Raw genomic sequence first — 21713 nt, forward strand, 5'->3', positions numbered from 1 at the left:
GAGCCTTTCTATTCTCATAGCTTCTACAGATTGTAAATTATAAATATATTTTTTTGCTAAAATAATTATTATATTATTGATCGATTGACTATGGCTTTTCAAACCCAGTATTGCTATCTGCAGCGTTAGTTCTAGGCAAATATTGCAATTCTTCAGCCATTCCTGGACCTGTGACCAAAAACGAGCTACATATGGACAATACCAAAATAAATGATCTAATGACTCTGCCTCCTCACAGCAAAATCTGCAGAGCTGGGAAGATTGTATCCCCCATATATATAATATTCTATTGGTTGCAAAAATTTTGTATAGTAATTTAAATAGAAAAATTTGAAGTTTTGAATCCAGCGTTGTTTTGCGTATCAATTCATAAACCATGTGCTATGAAATGGGTACATCGAAAATCTCTTCCCAACTATTTTGCAATTTATATGGCACAGCTGTCAGTTTTTTGGTCCTTAAATGAAATTGGTACATGTTTTTATTTATTACACTTATCTTTAACCATTTAATGCAGGGCCAACATACAAGTTGCTTACTTTTTTCCCCTTCTACTTGCCTGTTCCATTTTTGTGGTAATATTTTTGAGATTTTTTCCTTTTCAAACAACCGAAAGTGAACAGGTGTAATCTGATTAAAGGGAAAAAGGCCATTCTTGAACAAAGGATGATAAATTCCTATCAATTTACTAGAGAACCAGTTTGGATTTAAGTATAACTGTTGTATGACTGATGCCTTTAGTGAGAGGTCTAATGCTGTAATATTTAATAATTTCTGCCCTCCGAATTCATATTTGTTATATAAATAGGCCCTTTAAAATTTGTCTGGCTTGCAATTACAAATAAAATAAAAATTGTTAATATAATTTAAAAAGCAGGTCACTAGATGTAGGCAAAACCATAAGCAAATAGGTAAACTGTGATATGACTAAAGAGTTAATCAGGGTGATTTTCCCACAAATAGACAGGTATTTTCCTTTCCAAGGTAGCAAGATCGTATCTATTTTTGCTAACTTTCTATAAAAAATGTATTGGAATGAGATCATTTCTTTCTTCTGGGTATTGAGTAACTTACGTTTGTCACTCCCTTCCCCAGGCATTATTGTTTCTGTTCCAGTGTCACGTTGTTTTGTGTTTCTTGTTTTGTATTTAGTTGCGTTTATTTATTAAAATTCTCACTCCCTGATCTTGCTTCCTGACTCTCAGTGCACTCAATATAGAATAACGCCTCACCTAAGGGAAGCATCAGGGAGTGTTTTTTTGTTGTTTTTGTTTCGGTGGGAATGACGTCGGGTCCGGGAGCCACTACAGGCCCTCATGCCTAAGGGGCGGCAGGTAGCCTAGTGGTTAGAGTGTTGGACTAGTAACTGAAAGGTTACAAGATTGAATCCCTGAGCTGACAAGGTAAAAATCTGTCGTTCTGCCCCTGAACAAGGCAGTTAACCCACTGTTCCTAGGCCGTCATTGAAAATAAGAATTTGTTCTTAACTGACTTGCCTAGTTAAATAAAGTTAAAATAATCGCCAAGCTCCTCTGCCTCCGCCGGGTCGTCAGGCTCTCATGCCTCAGCTGGATCGCCGGGCTCTCATGACTCAGCCGGCTCGTCGGGCTTTCATGCCTTCGCCGGATCGCCTGCTTCCACCGGCTCGCCAGGCTCCACTGCCTGAGCCGCTCTGTCAGGTTCCTGCACCCCAGCCGGTGACAGGTTAGCGCGCATCAGCAGGGGTGACCGGTCCGCTCCTGGTCACCGGGATCGTCATTTTGGTCGGCGTCCTGCGGCTGGAGACGCACGTCGGGGAGGGGTTACTGTCACGTGTGCTCCCTCTCCGGCATCTAGGTCACCAGGCTGCTCCATCGTTACGCGCACCAGACTCACCCGGACTCCATCACTTCCCTGACTACCTTCACTATATATGTCACTCCCTTTGGTTCCTTCCCCAGGTGTTATTGTTTCTGTTCCTGTGTCATGTCTGTGTGTTGTTCGTGTTTCTTATTTTGTATTATGTTGTGTTTATTTATTGAAACACTCACTCCCTGAACTTTCTTCCTGACTCTCAGCGCACATCGTTACACTGGGTGACTTTCACTTTTACTTGAGTCATTTTCTGTTAAGGTGTCTTTACTTTTACTCAAATATGACAATTGGGTATTTTTTCCACCACTGATGACAATTTTGCATTATAGAAAACAGACCTACATAGAGAATTTCGATCATGCCGGTTAACCTATTTTTGTCCATCAATGTATAAATACCCTAGATATTGTAGAGTATATTACATTTCTCAGTACAATTTAAAGAGACAACCAACAGTATCCTGGCAGATTATTGTGTATGCTTTGCCTCAAGGACTGCAGTATGTTCCACAGGGTTTCCACACTCCAATTTCTGTGTGCTAAGAAACCCAACCCAAGACACCTCAGAAATCGCTGCCAGCAATTTATGGGCCATAACCTCCTCTGTTTTAAAGAAATGGTTTACTGACTACTTTGTAGAGGCTTGCTGTGCTGCAATACCACTGGGTAGTACCACAGAGGTCCGTAGTTTCAGAACTGCGCAGAGAAGAACAAACTCGAAAACATCTGTCAGACTTAAAGCCATCTTGAGCCAAAGGAGGAATGCACATCAGTAGCGGAATCATCATACTCACCCTTTTCACGTCTTTTCCAAACGTCTCGCTGAAGCTGGTGCCGAGAATTTCAAACTGAACATGAGAATTGGATCCGTTCGCTTTGAAATCCATCGTTCCTGTGAGACCTGTGATATGTCCCTGTGAGGAGAGAGAGAGAGGGAGGCAGAAAGAGAGAGATGATATAGTTTGAATTCAGAGGTCTCAGTGTCATGACAAGACCAACTGTCAAATCAAATGTGATTGGTCACATACACATGGTTAGCAGATGTTAATGTGAGTGTAGTGAAATGCTTGTGCTTCTAGATCCGACAGTGCAGTAATATATAAAAAGTAATCTAACAATTCCCCAACAACTACCTAATACACACATCTAAAGGGAGGAATAATAATATGTACAGTTGAAGTCGGAAGTTACATACACTTAGGTTGGAGTCATTAAAACTCGTTTTTCAACCACTCAACAAATTTCTTGTTAAAAAACTATAGTTTTGGCAAGTCAATTAGGACATCTACTTTGTGCATGACACAAGTCATTTTTCCAACAACTGTTTACAGACAGATTATTTCACTGTATCACAATTCCAGTGGGTCAGATGTTAACATTCACTAAATTGACTGTGTCTTTAAAAAGCTTGGAAAATTCCAGAATATGTCATGGCTTTAGAGTCAATTGGAGGTGTACCTGTGGATGAAGTTTGGGGTCACTTAAAAATGTCCTTGTTTTTGAAAGAAAAGCACATTTTTTTACATTAAAACAACATCAAATTTATCAACAATAGACATTGTAGAGTGTAGACATTGTTAATGTTGTAAATGACTATTGTAGCTGGAAACGGCTGATTTATTTATGGTCGGGTGAGCAGAAGGACTTGAGTTCCTGTATGTTGTTATAATTACATCATGAGTTGTTAATCATGAAGCATACACCCTCGCCTTTCTTCTTCCCAGAGAGGTGTTTATCTCTGTCGGCGCGACTGATGAAGAAGCCCGTTTGCTGAACCGACGCCGACAACGTATCCCGAGAGAGCCATGTTTCCGTGAAACAGAGAATGTTCTAATTTCTGATGTCTCTCTGGAAGGCAACCCTTGCTCTAATTTCGTCTACCTTGTTGTCAAGAGACTTGACATATGTGAGTAGTATACTTGGAAGCGGTGGGCGGTGTGCACGCCTATGGAGCCTGACCGTCTGCCTCTTTTGCGGCAACGTTGTTTTGGGTCGGCTTCTGGGATTAATCCACTGTCCTGGGTGGTGGACCGAACAAAGGATCCGCTTCGAGAAAGTCGTATGCCTGGTCATAATGTTGGTAAGTTGACGTCGCTTTTATATCCAATAGTTCTTCCTGGCTGTATGTAATAACACTTAAGATTTTCTGAGCTAACAATGTAAGAAATAATAAATAAAAAACAAAATACTGCATAGTTGCCAAAGGACTCGAGGCAAGGCGACCATCTCTGTCGGCGCCATCTTGCTTTAACAAGTCCTTTAATATCAAGTCCATAATGAAATCGGTGCACTCCCTAACATGGAACCTAAACTGGCTGTGCACGTGCGCTATCGTGCATAAATCTATTTTGTCCCCCTACACCAAACGCGATCACGTCATGCAGGTAAAAATATCAAAACAAACTCTGAATCAATGACATTCATTTGGGGACAGGTCGAAAAGCATTAAACATGTATGGCAATTTAGCTAGTTAGCTTGCACTTACTAGCTAATTTGTCCTATTTAGCTAGCTTGCTGTTGCTAGCTAATTTGTCCTGGGATATAAACATTGAGTTGTTATTTTACCTGAAATGCACAAGGTCCTCTACTCCGACAATTAATCCACACATAAAACGGCCAACTGAATCATTTCTAGTCATCTCTTCTCCTTCCAGGCGTTTTCATCTTTGAACTTATATGGTGATTGGCATCTACACTTTCATAGTATTACCACGACAACCGGCAAAACATTTAGTCTTTCAATCACCCACGTGGGTATAACCAATGAGGAGATGGCACGTGGGTACCTGCTTCTATAAACCAATGAGGAGATGGGAGAGGCAGGACTTGCAGCGCGATCTGCATCAGAAATAGGAATGACTTCTATTTTAGCCCTTGGCATCGCAGACGCTCGTTGGCGCACGCGAGCAGTGCGGGTGCAATAATTGAATAACATGGATTTCTACATTTATTTTGCGACGCTCGCGCACGCGACGTGTTCGGTCTGGTCAGCATGTGAGCCAATTAATATTGTGGTTGAATCAATTTGCATGTTTGAACCAATGTCACTGTGCTAGGGACAGGCCAATTTCTCTGAGACAAATACAGTCAAGCCCAAAATTATTGGCACCCTTGGTAAAGACGAGCAAAAAAGACAGTAGGTGAGAAATAATCCAAATACTGAGCTATATTGTATGCAAAAGAAATTGGAAAATTACATTATTTTATACTAATACAATTGCTCAGAGAAAGAGAATTTGTTTAACGAGTAATCGTTTATTTTTGCAAATGTATAGGGGTCAAAACTATTGACAACCCTGTTTTCAAAACCTCATCTTGCGAGGATAACGGCATTGAGCCTTTTTCTAAAATGTTTTATGAGATTGCAGAAAATATTGGGAGGGATCTTAGACAATTCCTCCATAAAGAATCTTTCCAGATCCTTGACATCCTTTGTCTATACTTATGGACTGCTTTCTTAAATTCAAAATCCAGGTTTAAAATGGGGTTCAAGTCCAGGGACTGATGTTTATTTTGTGGACATTTATTTGTAGATTTTGATGTGTGCATGGGGTAATTGTCTTGCTGGAAGATCCACTTACTGCCAAGTTTCAGCCTCCTGACAGAGGCAACCAGGTGTTTGGACAAAATGTCCTGGTACTGGGTGAAGTTCATGATGTTGTTGACCTTAAAGGGATAGCTCACCCAAATTACAAAATGACATATTAGGTTCCTTACCCTGTAAGCATTCTATGGACAAGGTATGACAGCAATTCATGGTTTAGTTTAGTTTACCTGGCACTGTTCCACATGCTAACATTTTAGCATCTGTGGCACAAATCCCATTCAAGTCATCATCTATAAGTGACTATGTTGAGCTTCACAATTTTAGATACATTTGGATGATTTGTACATGATGCGCGAAAAATGCTAATATTGGTCCCACGACTTGAATGGGATTTGTGTCACATTAGCATGTGAAAAGCGTGCCAAGGAAACTAAACCAAAGCACGGATTAGTGTCATTCCTTGTCCATAGACTGCTTAGAGCGGTGGTCACCAACCTTTTCTGAGTCAAGATCACTTTCGCAGTCAACAAGCAAGCCGGCATTTTCCGCTCAGATAATTTTTCTTTGAACATGACTTAACAAATGTAAGCCTGTGCAACATTAACCTAATAAAACATTTATTTTGGAATGAGGTTTGTGCAATAGGCCTAATACAGTAGGCCTAGTACATACTATTCTTGGCCTGAAATAATTAGCAAATAATTTGCTTTTTTATTTTACTGGGCTGATGGTACCTGCATCTGATGGTCAGTGAACAGCAGAGGGTGAACAGCAGAGGGTCTGCCTCTCACGGTCCCTGCTCTCTCTTTTCCTCAGGTGAGACTGGGGTGTATTCATTCTGCTAAACAGTTGCAAATCATTTCGTTTTGCAACTAAAACAAGAGTTTCTATTGGACAAATGGAGGTAGGTCTCTCCCCGTTTCATTCAGTGTGCTTCTGTTAAAGAAACGTTTGACAACTGAATCGGCAGAATTAATAAACCCTGAACAGAGAGAGGGGACACCGTCCTCCACTCTAGTCGCATCGCATTATTCCTGCTTCATGCACAAATTCATGTTGTTACGATGAAATATTCCTCAATATTAAAATACACTCGACGAGCTGTTAATACAAATAAGAAGCACGTTTTATGTTTTGTAAAATTGTTGACAGTGCTGAATAAAAACTTAAACATTAACTCACTCATAAAAACAGCAGCTCTTTGCTATATTCTTTGACAGACTCTTTCTGGTCATGGTTTTAAACATCATGAAATTTCACATAGGCTAGTATCAAACTTTGCTGTGGGGTCGTGGAAGATGTAGGTACGGTGATTTGGGCTTTCCGATTGGCCGGCACAGTAGGCACACTTGATTTAGCCACAGCTCTCCTGGTCAACCGGGTAGGCGGAGTTTGTCCCATCAAACAAATTACATGGTTCAAATGGGAACACTTTGTCTTCACGGCGCGCAGGGCTTCTGAATCAAGTGCACCTACTGCCAACAGCGCAATACAAAAAAAGAATAAAAAAAGGAGCGCACAGCTTTATCATTGGCTTTTCTACAGAAACGTTTGGTGATTGGCTAGGGATGCGTTGAAGATCGACTGACCGTTTGGTGACCACTGGCTTAGATGGTAAGGCAAGCAATATGCAATTTTGTAATTTGGGTGAACTATCCCTTTAACAAGGGGGCCCAGGACCAGCGGAAGCAAACTAGCCCCATAATACTAATTATCCACCACCATATTTTAACACTGGTGTGCTTGGCCAAAGAGCTCTATTTTCATGTAATCCAGCAAATGTAAACACCTGGAGTTCGCTAAACGGCATTAGCCGTTGGATTGGAACCGGTGCTATGGTCAGATCACATGACAATAGAGCTCTTTGGGCATGCACACTAGTGGTGAGTATTGCGTCGAAAGAAGGGATGCATTATACATTTAAAAAAACTTTTTTTTTTTAAATATAGTGGTTTATCTTTGATGTTATGGGTCTCTTTTCCTTTTCTGAGCAATTAAGTTAGTATGAAATAATACAATTTTCCCTTTTATGATTATTTATTTGTTATTTATTATTTGATAGTCTTTTTTACTCATCTTTATCAAATGTGCCAATCATTTTGAACCTGACAGTATATCTCTCCACAGCCCTCTGTGGCTCATAGAACATTAAAGGAGCATGGAATTGAAGAGCGCACACAGGCACGCACACACGTTTGCCCATGCTGCTCTAAAGACCACATTTGGAAAATGGGCCCCCGAAAACCTTAGGAGTTTCTGCAGCGCAAATCTAGTGTGTAGCTCCAGTGTTGAATGAAGATGTGAGTGCGGAGGATGGCAACAGCAGAAATTTCATGGAAGCCGAGGGCTGGCAACCATCTGCATCTCCCACAGCTGTTGCGTCTCCAGTTGTGACACATGTAGAGTGAATTAGATTCAAGGGCAGTTTATTTTACTATTTTCTGCTTCATACTAGTTTCACGGCCTTGAGCCCTTTTGCTTCCGAAAAACATTGGATCCACAATTTGTGTTCCTTGAACAACCTTTCAGGTATTCAGCATGATGAAAGACATGAAAGTCACTGTACAGTGCCTGGCAAAAGTATTCATCCCTCTTGGCGTTTTTTCTATTTTGTTGTGTTACAACCTGTAATTTAAATTGATTTTTATTTGGATTTCATGTAATGAACATTCACAAAGAGTCCAAATTGGTGAAGTGAAATGAAGAAAAAAAAAACTTGTTTAAAAAAATTCTAAAAATGTTAAAACGGAAAAGTGGTGTGTGCATATGTATTCACCCCCATTGATATGAAGCCCCTAAATAAGATCTGGTGCAACCAATTACCTTCAGAAGTCACATAATTAGTTAAATAAAGTCCACTTGTGTGAAATCTAAGTCTCACATGATCTGTCACATGATCTCAGTATATATACACCTGTTCTGAAAGGCCCCAGGGTCTGCAACACCACTAAGCAAGGGGCACCACAAAGCAAGCGGCACCATGAAGACCAAGGAGCTCTCCAAACAGGTCAGGCATAAAGTTGTGGAGAAGTACAGATCAGGGTTGGGTTATAAAACATTTCTGAAACTTTGAACGTCCCACTGAGCACCATTAAATCATTATAGAAAAAATGGAAATAATATGGCACCACAACAAACCTGCCAAGAGAGGGCTGCCCATGAAAACTCACAGACCAGGCAAGGAGGGCATTAATCAGAGAGGCAACAAAGAGACCAAAGATAACCCTGAAGGAGCTCCACAGCGGAGATTGAAGTATCTGTCCATAGGACCACTTTTAGCCGTACACTCCACAGTGCTGGGCTTTACAGAAGAGTGGCCAGAAAAAAAAGACATTGCTTAAAGAAAAAAATAAGCAAACACGTTTGGTGTTCGCCAAAAGGCATTTGGGAGACTCCCCAAACATATGGAAGAAGGTACTCTGGTCAGATGAGACTAATATTGAGCTTTTTGGCCATCAAGGAAAACGCTATGCCTGGCGCAAACCCAACACCTCTCATCACTCCGAGAACACCATCCCCACAGTGAAGCATGGTGGTGGCAGCATCAAGCTGTGGGGATGTTTTCATCGGCAGGGACTGGGAAACTGGTCAGAATTGAAGGAATGATAGATGGCGCTAAATACAGGGAAATTCTTGAGGGAAACCTGTTTCAGTCTTCCAGAGATTTGTGACTGAGACAGAGGTTCACCTTCCAGCAGGACAATGACCCTAAGCATACTGCTAAAGCAACACTCGAGTGGTTTAAGGGGAAACATTTATATATCTTGGAATGGCCTAGTCAAAGCCCAGACCTCAAACCAATCAAAGATTGCTGTACACCAGCGGAACCCATCCAACTTGAAGGAGAAGGAGCAGTTTTGCCTTGAAGAATGTGTCAAGCTTATAGAGACCCAAGAGACTTGCAGCTATAATTACTGCAAAAGGTGGCTCTACAAAGTATTGACTTTGGGGGGGGTAAATAGTTATGCACGCTCAAGTTTTCCGTTTTTTTGTCTTATTTATTTAGTCTTATTTATTTAAAATTTTATTCAAATATTTTGCATCTTCAAAGTGGTAGGCATGTTGTGTAAATCAAATGATACAACCCCACTAAAATCCATTTTAAATCCAGGTTGCAAGGCAACAACTTAGGATAAATGCCAAGGGGGAAGAATACTTTCGCAAGCCTCTGTATATATATAGAAAAAGGTTAGTATTCATGTTCTGAACTAAAATGTTGTACTACATTTACCATCTGGATGTTCTCCAGCATGGACCAGCCTCCGTTCCATGGCTTGGTGGACTTCTTGATGCAGTTGAGACTGGCCATGCTGTGCCACTTCCTGTCCACCAACTTCCTGTGGAAGGCATTGGCCAGCGCCAGAACGCTGTCATACAGGTACAGGTTGGACACCTGAAGAACAGACAGTCAAAGGCACATAGAGAGAGTGAGGAGGGAGAAAACAGCATAGAATTACATATAGAACTCTAGAAGGGACATTGGCAACATGACTGAAAATCAACCATCTTGGTCATTCTAGAAACTGATAAAATTGTAAAATGTTGTATTAAACAATACATTTCTAGGATCTCTGTTGATAACACACACAACAGAGATTGGAGACCATGGAAACCAGTTAAACAGTGATATGTGATTAAATCATTGTTGATGCACAACCTATTCATTGTACAAAAGTAAAATTGAAGCTGCACCCTTAGGGAATGGTAGGACTGGTGTGTTTTGATGTGTTTAATAGGACCAGGATTTCCAATGGGTATTGTCTGTTTGTGCGGCATGAGGACTTGGAAAGGTACTGCATAAACAAAGTTCATAAAAGCTTTATAAACAGAGCTCTGTGGTTGTTGCTTTAAGCAGCGCCACAGATGTTGCTCTGGCTCTGATGGGGAGTGAAGGGGTGCTAATCCTAATTACCTCCGGGAATAGAAGGCACTCTGACTGGGAGTGGGACACAGCTGGGGACATCAGAAACCGCTGGGCTGAATGAGCCCCACATGAGGCCCCCCAAAATACACATGCATGCACACTCTCAGACAGACACACACGCGCACGCGCTCCCGTATGACGCACGCAGGCCCGCAAGACGCCCACGCACACTCACACATACACACACGCCCCTATCAAAGTGACACACAGCATGACAGTCCCCTTGACCAGATGTGAGTCCAGCTCCAGAGTCAACCCAGCGCCATGGAGCAGAAACTAAATGCACAGTGACAAATAAGCAGCGGAGCAGTCCAACTGTTTCAGAGACAGAAGACGCAGACATCACACTAGGCTATGATAATGACATCTTCTGCACTGACAATTCATGCCATCTCCCTTCTCCACCACATTGGAAAAGCAACATTAAGGATCTGACCCTTTTTCCCCCAATTTTCACCTAAAATGACATACCCAAATCTAACTGCCTGTAGCTCAGGACCTGAAGCAAAGATATGCACATTCTTGATACCATTTGAAAGGAAACACTTTAAAGTTTGTGGAAATGTGAAATAAATGTAGGAGAATATAACACATTAGATATGGTAAAAGATAATACAAATATTTTTTGTTTTTTTGTACCATCATCTTTGAAATACAACAGAATGGCCATAATGTATTATTCCAGCCCAGGCGCACTTGAGATTTTGACCACTCGATGGCAGCAGTGTATGTGCAAAGCTTTAGACTGATTCAATGAACCATCACATTTCTGTTCAAAATGTTGTATCAAGACTGCCCAAATGTGCCTAATTGGTTTATTAATACATTTTCAAGTTCATAACTGTGCACTCTCCTCAAACAATAGCATGGTATTATTTCACTGTAATAGCTACTGTAAATTGGACAGTGCAGTTAGATTAACAAGAATTTAAGCTTTCTGCCAATATCAGATATGTCAATGTCCATGTTCTTGTTACTTACAACCTCATGCTAATCACATTAGCCTACGTTAGATCAACCGTCCCAGGGGGACACACCCATCCCGTAGAGGTTTTAAACAACATGGAGCTGCATCCGCATGATAATACTATAGGCTATGGCACTCATTCACCCCTCATCATGATATGATAACTTCATTATTATGCCTTTTGTCATTTTAGAGTGTGAACATGACATATGGATGAGGATCAGGCCAACAATGTGCAGGCCTACTAGAGTGTAATAATGCATAGAGCCGTCTACACTAGTCTGTGGCCAGAGTAGAAGCCTCAAGGACAGCTATGAGCCGGGCTAACTAAGTCTAGGCAGGGCTAAAGCTGGGCAGGGCTAACTAAGGCTGGGCTGCTGACTGCATCTGCTGGGTAGTTTGTAACTGAAGAACTGGGACAGCGACACTGGCTACAACGTCCCCATCAATCCCAACCCCCTGGACCTAAATCTCTACTATCATTGACACTTAGAGAAGGCAAGAACAACAACAACGAGCATTCTCCCCGTGCCCTTGTCACCCTTCTTCAGTCCTCTCCTCCGCCTTGTTGTTAGCTGTGTGTGGCCTGTCCTGATCTCTGTGTTTTTGACAATAACCTTCAGAATACTTCACTATCACAACAGGTTTAATGCAAGAGGTTCAACCAGAGATCAACAAGTGACCCCTTTAGAAGCCTCAATCAAGAGATCTGTGATCAGCGATCTCAGTCAAACTCAATGTCACCCAGAGAAGTGGAATGGAACGCCACATTATGCAAGTGATTTGGTGTACGCCAGTACGACCTGCCACTGGCTCTGAGTAAATCAAGCCTGTGTGTCTACAGTGTATATGCGGATGACTCGACACTATACAAGTCAGCTACAACAGCGAGTAAAATCATTGCAGCACTTAACAAAGAGCTGCAGTCAGTTTCAGAATGGGTGGCAAGCAATAAGTTAGTCCTAAATATTAAAAAAAAATTAAAGCATTGTATTTGATACAACTCATTCACTAAACCCCGAAACCTCAACTAAATATTGTAATGAATCATGTGGAAATTGAGGAGACTAAACTGAGGAGACTAAACTGCTTAGAGTAACCCTGGATTTTAAACTGTTACGGTCAAAACAAATTGATACAACAGTAGCTAAGATGGGGAGAACAACAATATCAACAAGGCAGGTCCTACAGGCCCTAGTTTAGTTGCACCCGGACTGCTGCCCAGCCGTGTGGTCAGGTGCCACAAAGAGAGACTTGGGAAAACTACAACTGGCCCAGAACAGGGCAGCACGGCTGGCCCTTAAATGTACACGTAGATCTAACATGAATAATATGCATGTCAATCTCTCATTGCTCAAAGTAGAGAAGAGAATGACTTCATCACTACTTGTTTTTGTAAGAATTACTGACATGTTGAATGCACCGAGCTGTCTGTTTAAACTACAAGCACACAGCTCGGACACATACATATCCCACAAGACATGCCACCAGAGGTCTCTTCACAGTACCGAAGTCCAGATCAGACAACGGGAGGTGTATAGTACTACATAGAGCCATGGCTACATGACACTCTATTCCACGTCAAGTAACTCACGGACGCAGTCAAATCAGATTTAAAAAACAGATACAAATACACCTTATGTGAAGAGTCACACACACAGGTACAAACACACACATACAAACACACATAGCATACACACTACACACACGTACACCTGGATTGTGTGTTGTACTAGAGTGGTCGCCAGAGGGCACACACTTAAGTATTGTGAAATCTGTTTTAAAATTGTATTATAGTGTACTGTATATTACTGCCTTAATTTTTGCTGGACTCCAGGAACAGTAGTAATGGGTATCCACAATAAATACAAAATACAAATACCGACAGAGTGAAGGTGCGGATATGGCTAATTTGTTAATACATGGCTAACTGACATCTTTCCAGGGGGGGAAGTAGATACAGTAGTGTTGAAATTGCAAATTTTGTGATAAACCGCTGACGGGGTTCGCCGGCAGCATGAACCAGCGTTTGCCATGTCATGAAGGTGATTTAACATCAAAGAGCATTTAACCCTATTTTTCATGAATGATTGAGATAGGAGCCCCCTGAGGAGTTGAGCCATCTGCTAACAGTTAGCGATAGTGAGAGTTCAGGTGGGTTCAAGGTTTTTTCCACTCAGAGACACCTCTGGTTACATAAATGAGGAACAGAGCGGAGGGATGAGGAACAGAGGGGAGGGATGTTAGAGAGCAGCATCCGTGTGATTTTGTTGGGTGGTTGATTGATAATGTCTAGCTGCCATATCAAAGGGGTATCTTTGATACATTTGTCATCATACTGTACTTTTGTTGATTCCTATACTGCATGTGTTCAAAAGGGGTAATGTATTCAAAAACATATTCTTGTCATAAACTGCAGGAAGTGATTACTCAGCGTTTACTCAACCGAGAATGTCCGACTATTATTTTTTGGATTGTTATAAATAAACCCTGAACAGTTTCTACCTCCAATAGTTGTTTTAATTCTACCTCCAATAGTTAGTTAAATAGCTACCTAGACTATCTGCATTGACCCTTTTTGCACTAACGTTTTTGACTCATCGCATATGCTGCTGCCAATGTTCATTATCTATCCTCTTGCCAAGTCACTCTATTCCTAGTTATATGTAAATACCTACCTCAATTACCTCATACCCCTGCACATCGACTCTGTACTGGTACCCTGTGTATATAGTCAAGTTATCGTTACTCATTGTCTATTTATTATTAAGTATTTTCTTTCTCTCTGCATTTTTTTATGAAGCATGTGACGAATAAAATTTGATTACATTTTTTTTAAATAAAGTGTAGGTTACTGATGAGTAAACTAGAAACATGTATATGAGTGGGAAGGTTAGTCTGAAAAAAGACTGTTGAGAGACTCAGGAGCCTGAAAGCAAAAAACAACTAACAAAACAAAATGAGTCAATCGGAACCACAGGGTATCTAACGCCTCGCTAGCAGCCTGGTCCTCTCAACTATAGAAATAGAATCACAAGAATTGCCATCCCCATTCTCCTATTGATTATATTTATATGCTCTCAACCAACTTTTCTTTATCTGTCCTTCAGACCCCAAACACCTGTCACTGTATTCCAGCACATGTCAATAGCTCAGCCTTGTGTAACTTCTCATCATCCATTGTCACTCGATAGGAGATACACTATACAGTATGTGCTGTTGACCCCCAGGGACCCTCAGGGGCCCCCAGGTCACAGGCTCAGTGATACTCTAAAGAATCAGAAGGCTCTTTAATTCTGGGGCTGTCACTGCCGTAACATGTGACAGGGGTCACTGACTTGCACTGACATGCTGTGCCTTAGACCGCTGTGTACAACACAAGTAAAAAAATATATTCCAATCCCCTTTCCAAAAAAAAAAAGTTAGGAACACAACAATTTTTTAAATTGCAAGCTCTCCTCAACAATGCCATAAACATTTATAAAAACAGACACAATATCAATATTTTTTTTTAAACGATAAGTAATAAGGAGTCGTAAAAATTAGAGGGTAATGTTCTGTATATACAGTTCAAGTCGAAGTTTACATACACCTTAGCCAAATACATTTAAACTCAGTTCTTCACAATTCATGACATTTAAACCTAGTAAAAATTCCCTCGCTTAGGTCAGTTAGGATCACCACTTTATTTTAAGAATGTGAAATGTCAGAATAAGAGTAGAGAGAATGATTTATTTCAGCTTTTATTTCTTTAATCACATTCCCAGTGGGTCAGAAGTTTACATACACTCAATTAGTATTTGGTAGCATTACCTTTAAATTGTTTAACTTGAGTAAAACATTTCAGATAAGCTTCCCACAATAACTTGGGTGAATTTTGGCCCATTCCTCCTGACAGAGCTGGTGTAACTGAGTCAGGTTTGTAGGTCTCCTTACTCGCACACGCTTTTTCAGTTCTGCCAACAAATTTTCTTTGGAATTCAGGTCAGGGCTCCAATACCTTGACTTTGTTGTCCTTAAGCCATTTTGCCACAACTTTGGAAGTATGCTTGGGGTCATTGTCCATTTGGAAGACCCATTTGCGACCAAGCTTACTGATGTCTTGAGATGTTGCTTCAATATATCCACATAATTTCCCCTTCCTCATGTTGCCATCTATTTTGTGAAGTGCACCAGTCCCTCCTGCAGCAAAGCACCCCCACAACATGATGCTGCCACCCCCGTGCTTCACTGTTGGGATGGTGTTCTTCGGCTTGCAAGCCTCCCCCTTTTCCCTCCAAACATAACAATGGTCATTATGGCCAAACAGTTCTATTTTTGTTTCATCAGACCAGAAGACATTTCACCAAAAAGTACGATCTTGGTCACCATGTCTGGCTTTTTTTATGGCGGTTTTGGAGCAGTGGCTTCTTCCTTGCTGAGCGGCCTTTCAGGTTATGTCAATATAGGACTTGTTTTACTGCGGAAAAATATACTTTTCTACCTGTTTCCTCCAGCATCTTCACAAGATCATTTGCTGTTGTTCTGGGATTGATTTGCACTTTTCGCACCAAAGTACGTTCATCTCTAGGAGACAGAACGCGTCTCCTTCTTGAGCGGCATGACGGATGCGTGGTCCCATGCTATTTATACTTGCATACTATTGTTTGTACAGATGAATGTGGTACCTTCAGGCGTTTGGAAATTGCGCCCAAGGATGAACTACACTTGAGAAGGTCTACAATTATTTTTCTGAGGTCTTGGCTGATTTATTTTGATTTTCCCAAGATGTCAAGCAAAGAGGCACTGAGTTTGAAGGTAGGCCTTGAAATACATCCACACGTACACCTCCAATTGACTCAAATTATGTCAATTAGCCTATCAGAAGCTTCTAAAGCTATGACATCATTTTCTGGAATTTTCCAAGCTGTTAAAGGCACAGTCAACTTAGTGTATGTAAACTTCTGACCCACTGGAATTGTGATACAGTGAATTATAAGTGAAATATATGTCTATAAACAATTGTTGGAAAAATAACTTGTGTCATGCACAAAGTAGGCGTCCTAACCGACTTGCCAAACCTATAGTTTGTTAACAAGAAATTTGTTGAGTGGTTGAAAAACGAGTTTTAATGACTCCAACCTAAGTGTATGTAAACTTCCGACTTCAACTGTAAGACCTTTGATGTGAAGGTGCCAGAAAAGGTCCCTTGTTGAACTGACCTCCAGGGACTGTAGGTATCCTTCCTGGGGGTCACAGAGCAGGGAGGAGATGCGGTGGTTGTTCCTCATGCAGCGCACGTTGCTGTCCCTCCACAGAGGAAAGATCTGACGAATCACTGTCATCCGCCCCAAAGCACTGTGGGCCAGCTCCATGATCTCTGTGTCGCTGATCTCCTATAACGAGAGGGGGAGAGAAGGGGAGAGGTTGAGAGAAGGGGACAGACATGTTACAGCATAAAAAAACTCTATCGAGGTGAAGTTGAATCAAAAACGGTCCTGCCTGTAACTACTATGACAAGGTGAACAGTCCCTTTGTATGGTCACCACATAAAACCAGTCTCAGTCGGACTAGTGTCAGTCTTATCAGTTGTTGTCAGTCTCCTGACAAGACCGACAAGTCCTGCTGAGACTGTCCTTATACGGACACCGTACCTGAAGAGTACTTTCATTTTGATTCAGAACAGGCATGGGCACAGTGACCAAACCCATCTAAACAGCACAATGCACATGAGAATGGAAACCCACAATCAATATTCAAGCAATTTTCTGCATGTAGAAACTGCAATATCCGCTGAGGGAAAGAATGTGTCAGAGGGAAATTGGTCATTTAAATGTTTGACGTCCAAGTGAAAGAGTCATGAAAAGGGAAAACTTAAGCGAGAGCTGTGTCCTCAGAAATCTATGGTGTACGGTGTCCATATTAGGACAGCCTCGGTCTCAGCAGGTGGCAGTGCTGCAGGAGCTGCATCCTTAAGACGAATCTCTTAGACTAGTAGGAATAAGGATGCTTTGATTCGTGGTGAAAGAGCATCTTCCTTCGGCTCTTTCGTTTTCCTTGGGTCTGCTTGCTGTTGACAACACATAGATCACTCAGCCTCCAGGCAATCTCTGAGCTCCTGCCGGGGAGACCCACCCGACCCAGGGCCCCATTATCTCACCCACCACATCCACCCCCAGGATAGGTGCTAGTCAGCCACTGCCAGTTCCCAGGCTCCCTGCTCACCCCACCACCACAGCTGTTGGCTTGTCTTCTCATATTTCTTTGTTTTTGTGGTATTTTCTGCTTGCTTGGGCTTTCTGTCTGTCTGAAGCAGCAGGGAAGCCTACAGTTCTATATCACTTCCACATCAATGAGAGAGTTGATTCTTGCATGATTTGGTAATAATAACAGGCACATCTGGTGCTGACCGTTTGGCATGATTCATTCATGCGACAATTATAATGTGATATAGGGGAAATAAATGCTGGTCGCAGCTTTATAAAATAATACTCAGAGCTGACACACGAGTTAAGTGCAGATTCTCTGACAAAATTATGAAGCAAAGCAGTGTGGGTAATGTTTTACTCATCATCACATTCTTATTTTCGCCACATAAAGATGCCAAAGTTTTACACACTGATTTTTTCAGGTAAATGTAAATCTGGAAATCCCCACAGCAGTGTAGGCCAGGAGGAGGGTTGGGGGTTGGTGTTAGCACTAAAAGCCTCCTAAAGCTCTTCTCCACCTTCTGAGCCTGGCCTCCCATGCCCCTCCTGATTTCACACTCTGATGTGTCCAACATCTGCAGGTGCTGCACAGACTGGGCCTCTATCATGCCAACCCCCGGGGAAGACCATCTGGTCATCCAACAGGTCCGAAGACTGGAGCCAAGCTACTCTAGACTCTCAAGCACCAGACAGGAGAGTAGCTCAGGGTAGGGACGATGGACAATAGACTATGGACTTGCAATGAGTGTACGAAACATTAAGGACACATGGTCTTTCCATGACATAGACTGACCAGGTGAATCCAGGTGAAAGCTATAATCCCTTTTTGATGTCACAAATACTTGTTAAATCCACTTTAATCAGTGTAGATGAAGGGGAGGAGACAGATTAAAGAAAGATTTTTAAGCCTTGAGACAATTGAGAAATGGATTGTGTTTGTGTGCCATTCAGAGAGTGAATGGGCAAGACAAAATATTTAAGTGCCCTTGAATGGTATATGGTAGTAGGTGCCAGGTGCACCGCTTTGGGTTTTGCAACACTGCTGGGTTTTTCACACTCAACAGTTTCACATGTGTATCAAGAATGTATCAAGGATGGAAGATGTTCTTAATGTTTTGTACACTCAGCGTATAACAGATGGATATTTGGATGGAGGACACAACTGTTTACCCCTGGCAAAAGTCCATGATCTCTTTCATAAACGCTCATGTTTATTTAGACAGAGTAGTGTTGATCTTGGCCTGGGCATGTAGCAGATGAATAAGTAATGTAAAGCTACAGCATTGTTCTGGAGGGTCTGTCTGATAGTACAACACCAAGGTTAGAGTGTCTCAGCTAGTACAAGCTAGCTACACAGTGTGAAAGTGCAATATGGTGGTACTGGAACCATAAATTGCAATACATTGCAGGCTCAATGTATCACGATATTACGATGAAAAACGATTTGCTGGTTCTGACAGAAAAACTATAAATAGTTTTTAACAAGCAGCCTCAAAAGCAACATAATATTTTAACCTAAATTATTAACAGCGGGTAACCCGAGACACCTTTTTTCTAGGAAACTATACACAAAATTAATAATTTGACCATAAATTTCAGAAGAGGTCATCTTTTCATGGAGGAAGAAACAACATGGACATAGTGCTAAGCAAGTTAGGTCCAAAAATTGGATTTTCACAAAGTAAAATTAATTTAGAGGTTAGGGGTTTCATGATGCTTGTGTCTTAACCAAAGTAGATCATTTTTAGACTGTTTTATACATCAATTGGGGTCTCTATAAGCTTCAATATGAGGTCCTAAACCTAGCATGAAAGTGCATCATTGTAGCTGTGTGGGCTAATAGTCCAAATGTTTGCACTAGGGTAAGTTGAGCCGACGGTTGAGTCAGTGGCAAGTTGAGCAAATTGAAGTGCTTCCTTCCTAGGCATAATGCAAGGCCTTATTGCTGAGATATGAAGTAAGAACAAGGCCATGCCTATGTAAAAAGTGTTACAAAAAAGTACAAAGTGTTTGTTAGGTCTTTTAAACCTGTGTTAAAATATGCTTCAAATTATTAAAAGACAAAAAGAGATTGTGATTTTGTTGAATTGTGGTTTTAGAAACCTAGTGGTAATATCACATACAGTTGACATGAATTCTGATTATTTCCAGGATATACAACATCCTGAAATATATATAGAATACTATATTTTCCTTGATGGAGTGATGCTGGATGTTAAAAAATTGCTCCCCTGCGTGATTCTACACAACTCTGGAACATCTGAGTCACGCAAACGCCTGATCTCTCTTTAAAGAAAATCCATATCATAACACTTTTCTCAGAAACATATTATTTAGAATAGTTTTTCTTATTCATTTTGACTGATATCAAATGTATATGAACAACAACAAAGAAAGTCTAAGCCGACACTAATTAAACACATTTGTATATTAGCAACAAATATTATGTCTGATGATGTTTCAAAGCAAATGATCCATGCAGGTTCTCCATATTTAACAATAGCATTTCATGTATTTAATTCATTTTAGAATAAGGCTGTAACGTAACAAAATGTGGAAAAAGTCAAGGGGTCTGAATACTTTCCGAATGCACTGTATATGTGCTATGTATGTTAATATCGTATATTGTTTTTTTGAAGCAACCCGTAGGCAGTGTGTCTCGAGTCCGGTCTCGAGACCACAAATTGAGTGTCTTATTTCGGTGTCAGGTACATATTTACTCGGTCTTGACTCGGTCTTGGACAATGAGTAATTGTAATTTCTTCCTGAGACCTGCCGAGCCCAGCGGAATAAAAAAAACTCTGAATGATCAGCTCCCATTCAGTCAGCTTCTAAAAATGCTTTTGCCAGGCCAAACATCCACAGTCCTATCATAATACAGGTAACAGACAAAATAAACGAAACACCAACATAAAGTGTCTTAAGAGGGCATTGGTAAGCCAGACCAGCTTCAATCCACCTTGGCATAGATTCTAGTGTCTGGAGCACTATTGGAAGGATGTGACACCATTCTTCCATGAGAAATTCCATAATTTGGTGTTTTATTGATGTTGGTGGAAAATGCTGTCTCAGGCACCGCTACAGAATCTCCCATTAGTGTTGAATTGGGTTTAGATCTGGGGACTGAGATGGCCATGGTATATGGTTTACATCGTATTCATGCTCATCAGAGTGATGGCCTCTATTAAAAAGAGGAGGATCCCATTCGCTTTCTATAGTCTAGGCCTGCTGTATTTATTTATCAACTTTCCTAATATGAAGCACATTGTTTCTCTTTACAACATTCTCACGCCTGCTCCCTCTCTCCCGCCCTGCACTACACACTCCTGCCACTATCATTACGCACATCTGCTTCCCTTGTCACGCACATCAGCGATTCATTGGACTCACCTGGACTCAATCACCTGTGTTACTACCTCCCCTATATCTGCCTGTTCCCCAGCTCTGTTCCCCGCTTCAGAATTGACTAACGTATGTCGTTGGGTAACCCGGTTCTGGCCCTGTTCCTGTCCTGCGCAAAATGTAAACGTTCAGACACCGTACCTACTTCTCTACTCCAGCGTCAGTTCTTACAGAAAGCTGAAGCCACCAAATGAAGCATCGGGGAGTGCTGGCTTTTCGGTTGGTGTTAATTATCAGTCAATTACCGTGAGACCTGCAGTTATTTGCTTGACAACCACTGGCTGACAGATTTTCATAACCGCCACAGCCCTACTCAGGAACCACACCTGTGTGGAGGCACCTGCTCTCAATATACTTTGTATCCCTCATTCACTGAAGCATTTCCATGATTTTGTCAGTTACCTGTACATTCATATCCACTGCTAACTTCATGCCTAACCTTAAATTCTGAATTTTTACTATATACAGCCAATTTTGACTTTGCAGCAGGCCCAACTAGTGGAAATCTCTCAGCTCTGCCTCCAGGGCAACTCATCCCAATAAATGTCAACTTGCTCTGTGCAGCTACTAGGGAAGAGTGGGGGAAATTGTTTGAAAGTTGAGCACTCACTATCTCTGTTTAAAATGGTCTGTTCCCGAGTGTGTACATTTAAGTCAAAATATTTTTAATGATAAGAAGTAGCTTAGTATTGAGAAGACACGATAAAAACATAGCTTGACCAGTCTTGATTAGTCGGCTCTGGTAGGTCATGGATCTTTACACATGTTACATTCTTGTTAAGCTTTCTGCCAATATCAGAAATGTCTATGTCCTGGGAAATGTTCTTGTTA

The 21713-nt window shown here is 41.3% G+C and overlaps 1 protein-coding gene across 1 annotated transcript in view; it reads right to left on the reverse strand.

Annotated features, from left to right (window-relative positions):
- Positions 1-21713, reverse strand: part of LOC120029776 (glutamate receptor ionotropic, delta-1-like) — a 453526-nt gene that overhangs the window by 59595 nt on the left and 372218 nt on the right. Inside the window, exons 6-8 of the mRNA XM_038975046.1 lie at positions 16494-16667; positions 9633-9794; positions 2648-2767 (exon numbers count right to left, since the gene is read on the reverse strand). Coding sequence (XP_038830974.1) covers positions 2648-2767; positions 9633-9794; positions 16494-16667 — 456 coding nt within the window. The remainder of the gene's footprint in view (positions 1-2647; positions 2768-9632; positions 9795-16493; positions 16668-21713) is intronic.

This window comes from Salvelinus namaycush, chromosome 35 (assembly GCF_016432855.1).
Source record: "Salvelinus namaycush isolate Seneca chromosome 35, SaNama_1.0, whole genome shotgun sequence".
Classification (NCBI taxonomy): Eukaryota; Metazoa; Chordata; class Actinopteri; order Salmoniformes; family Salmonidae; genus Salvelinus; species Salvelinus namaycush.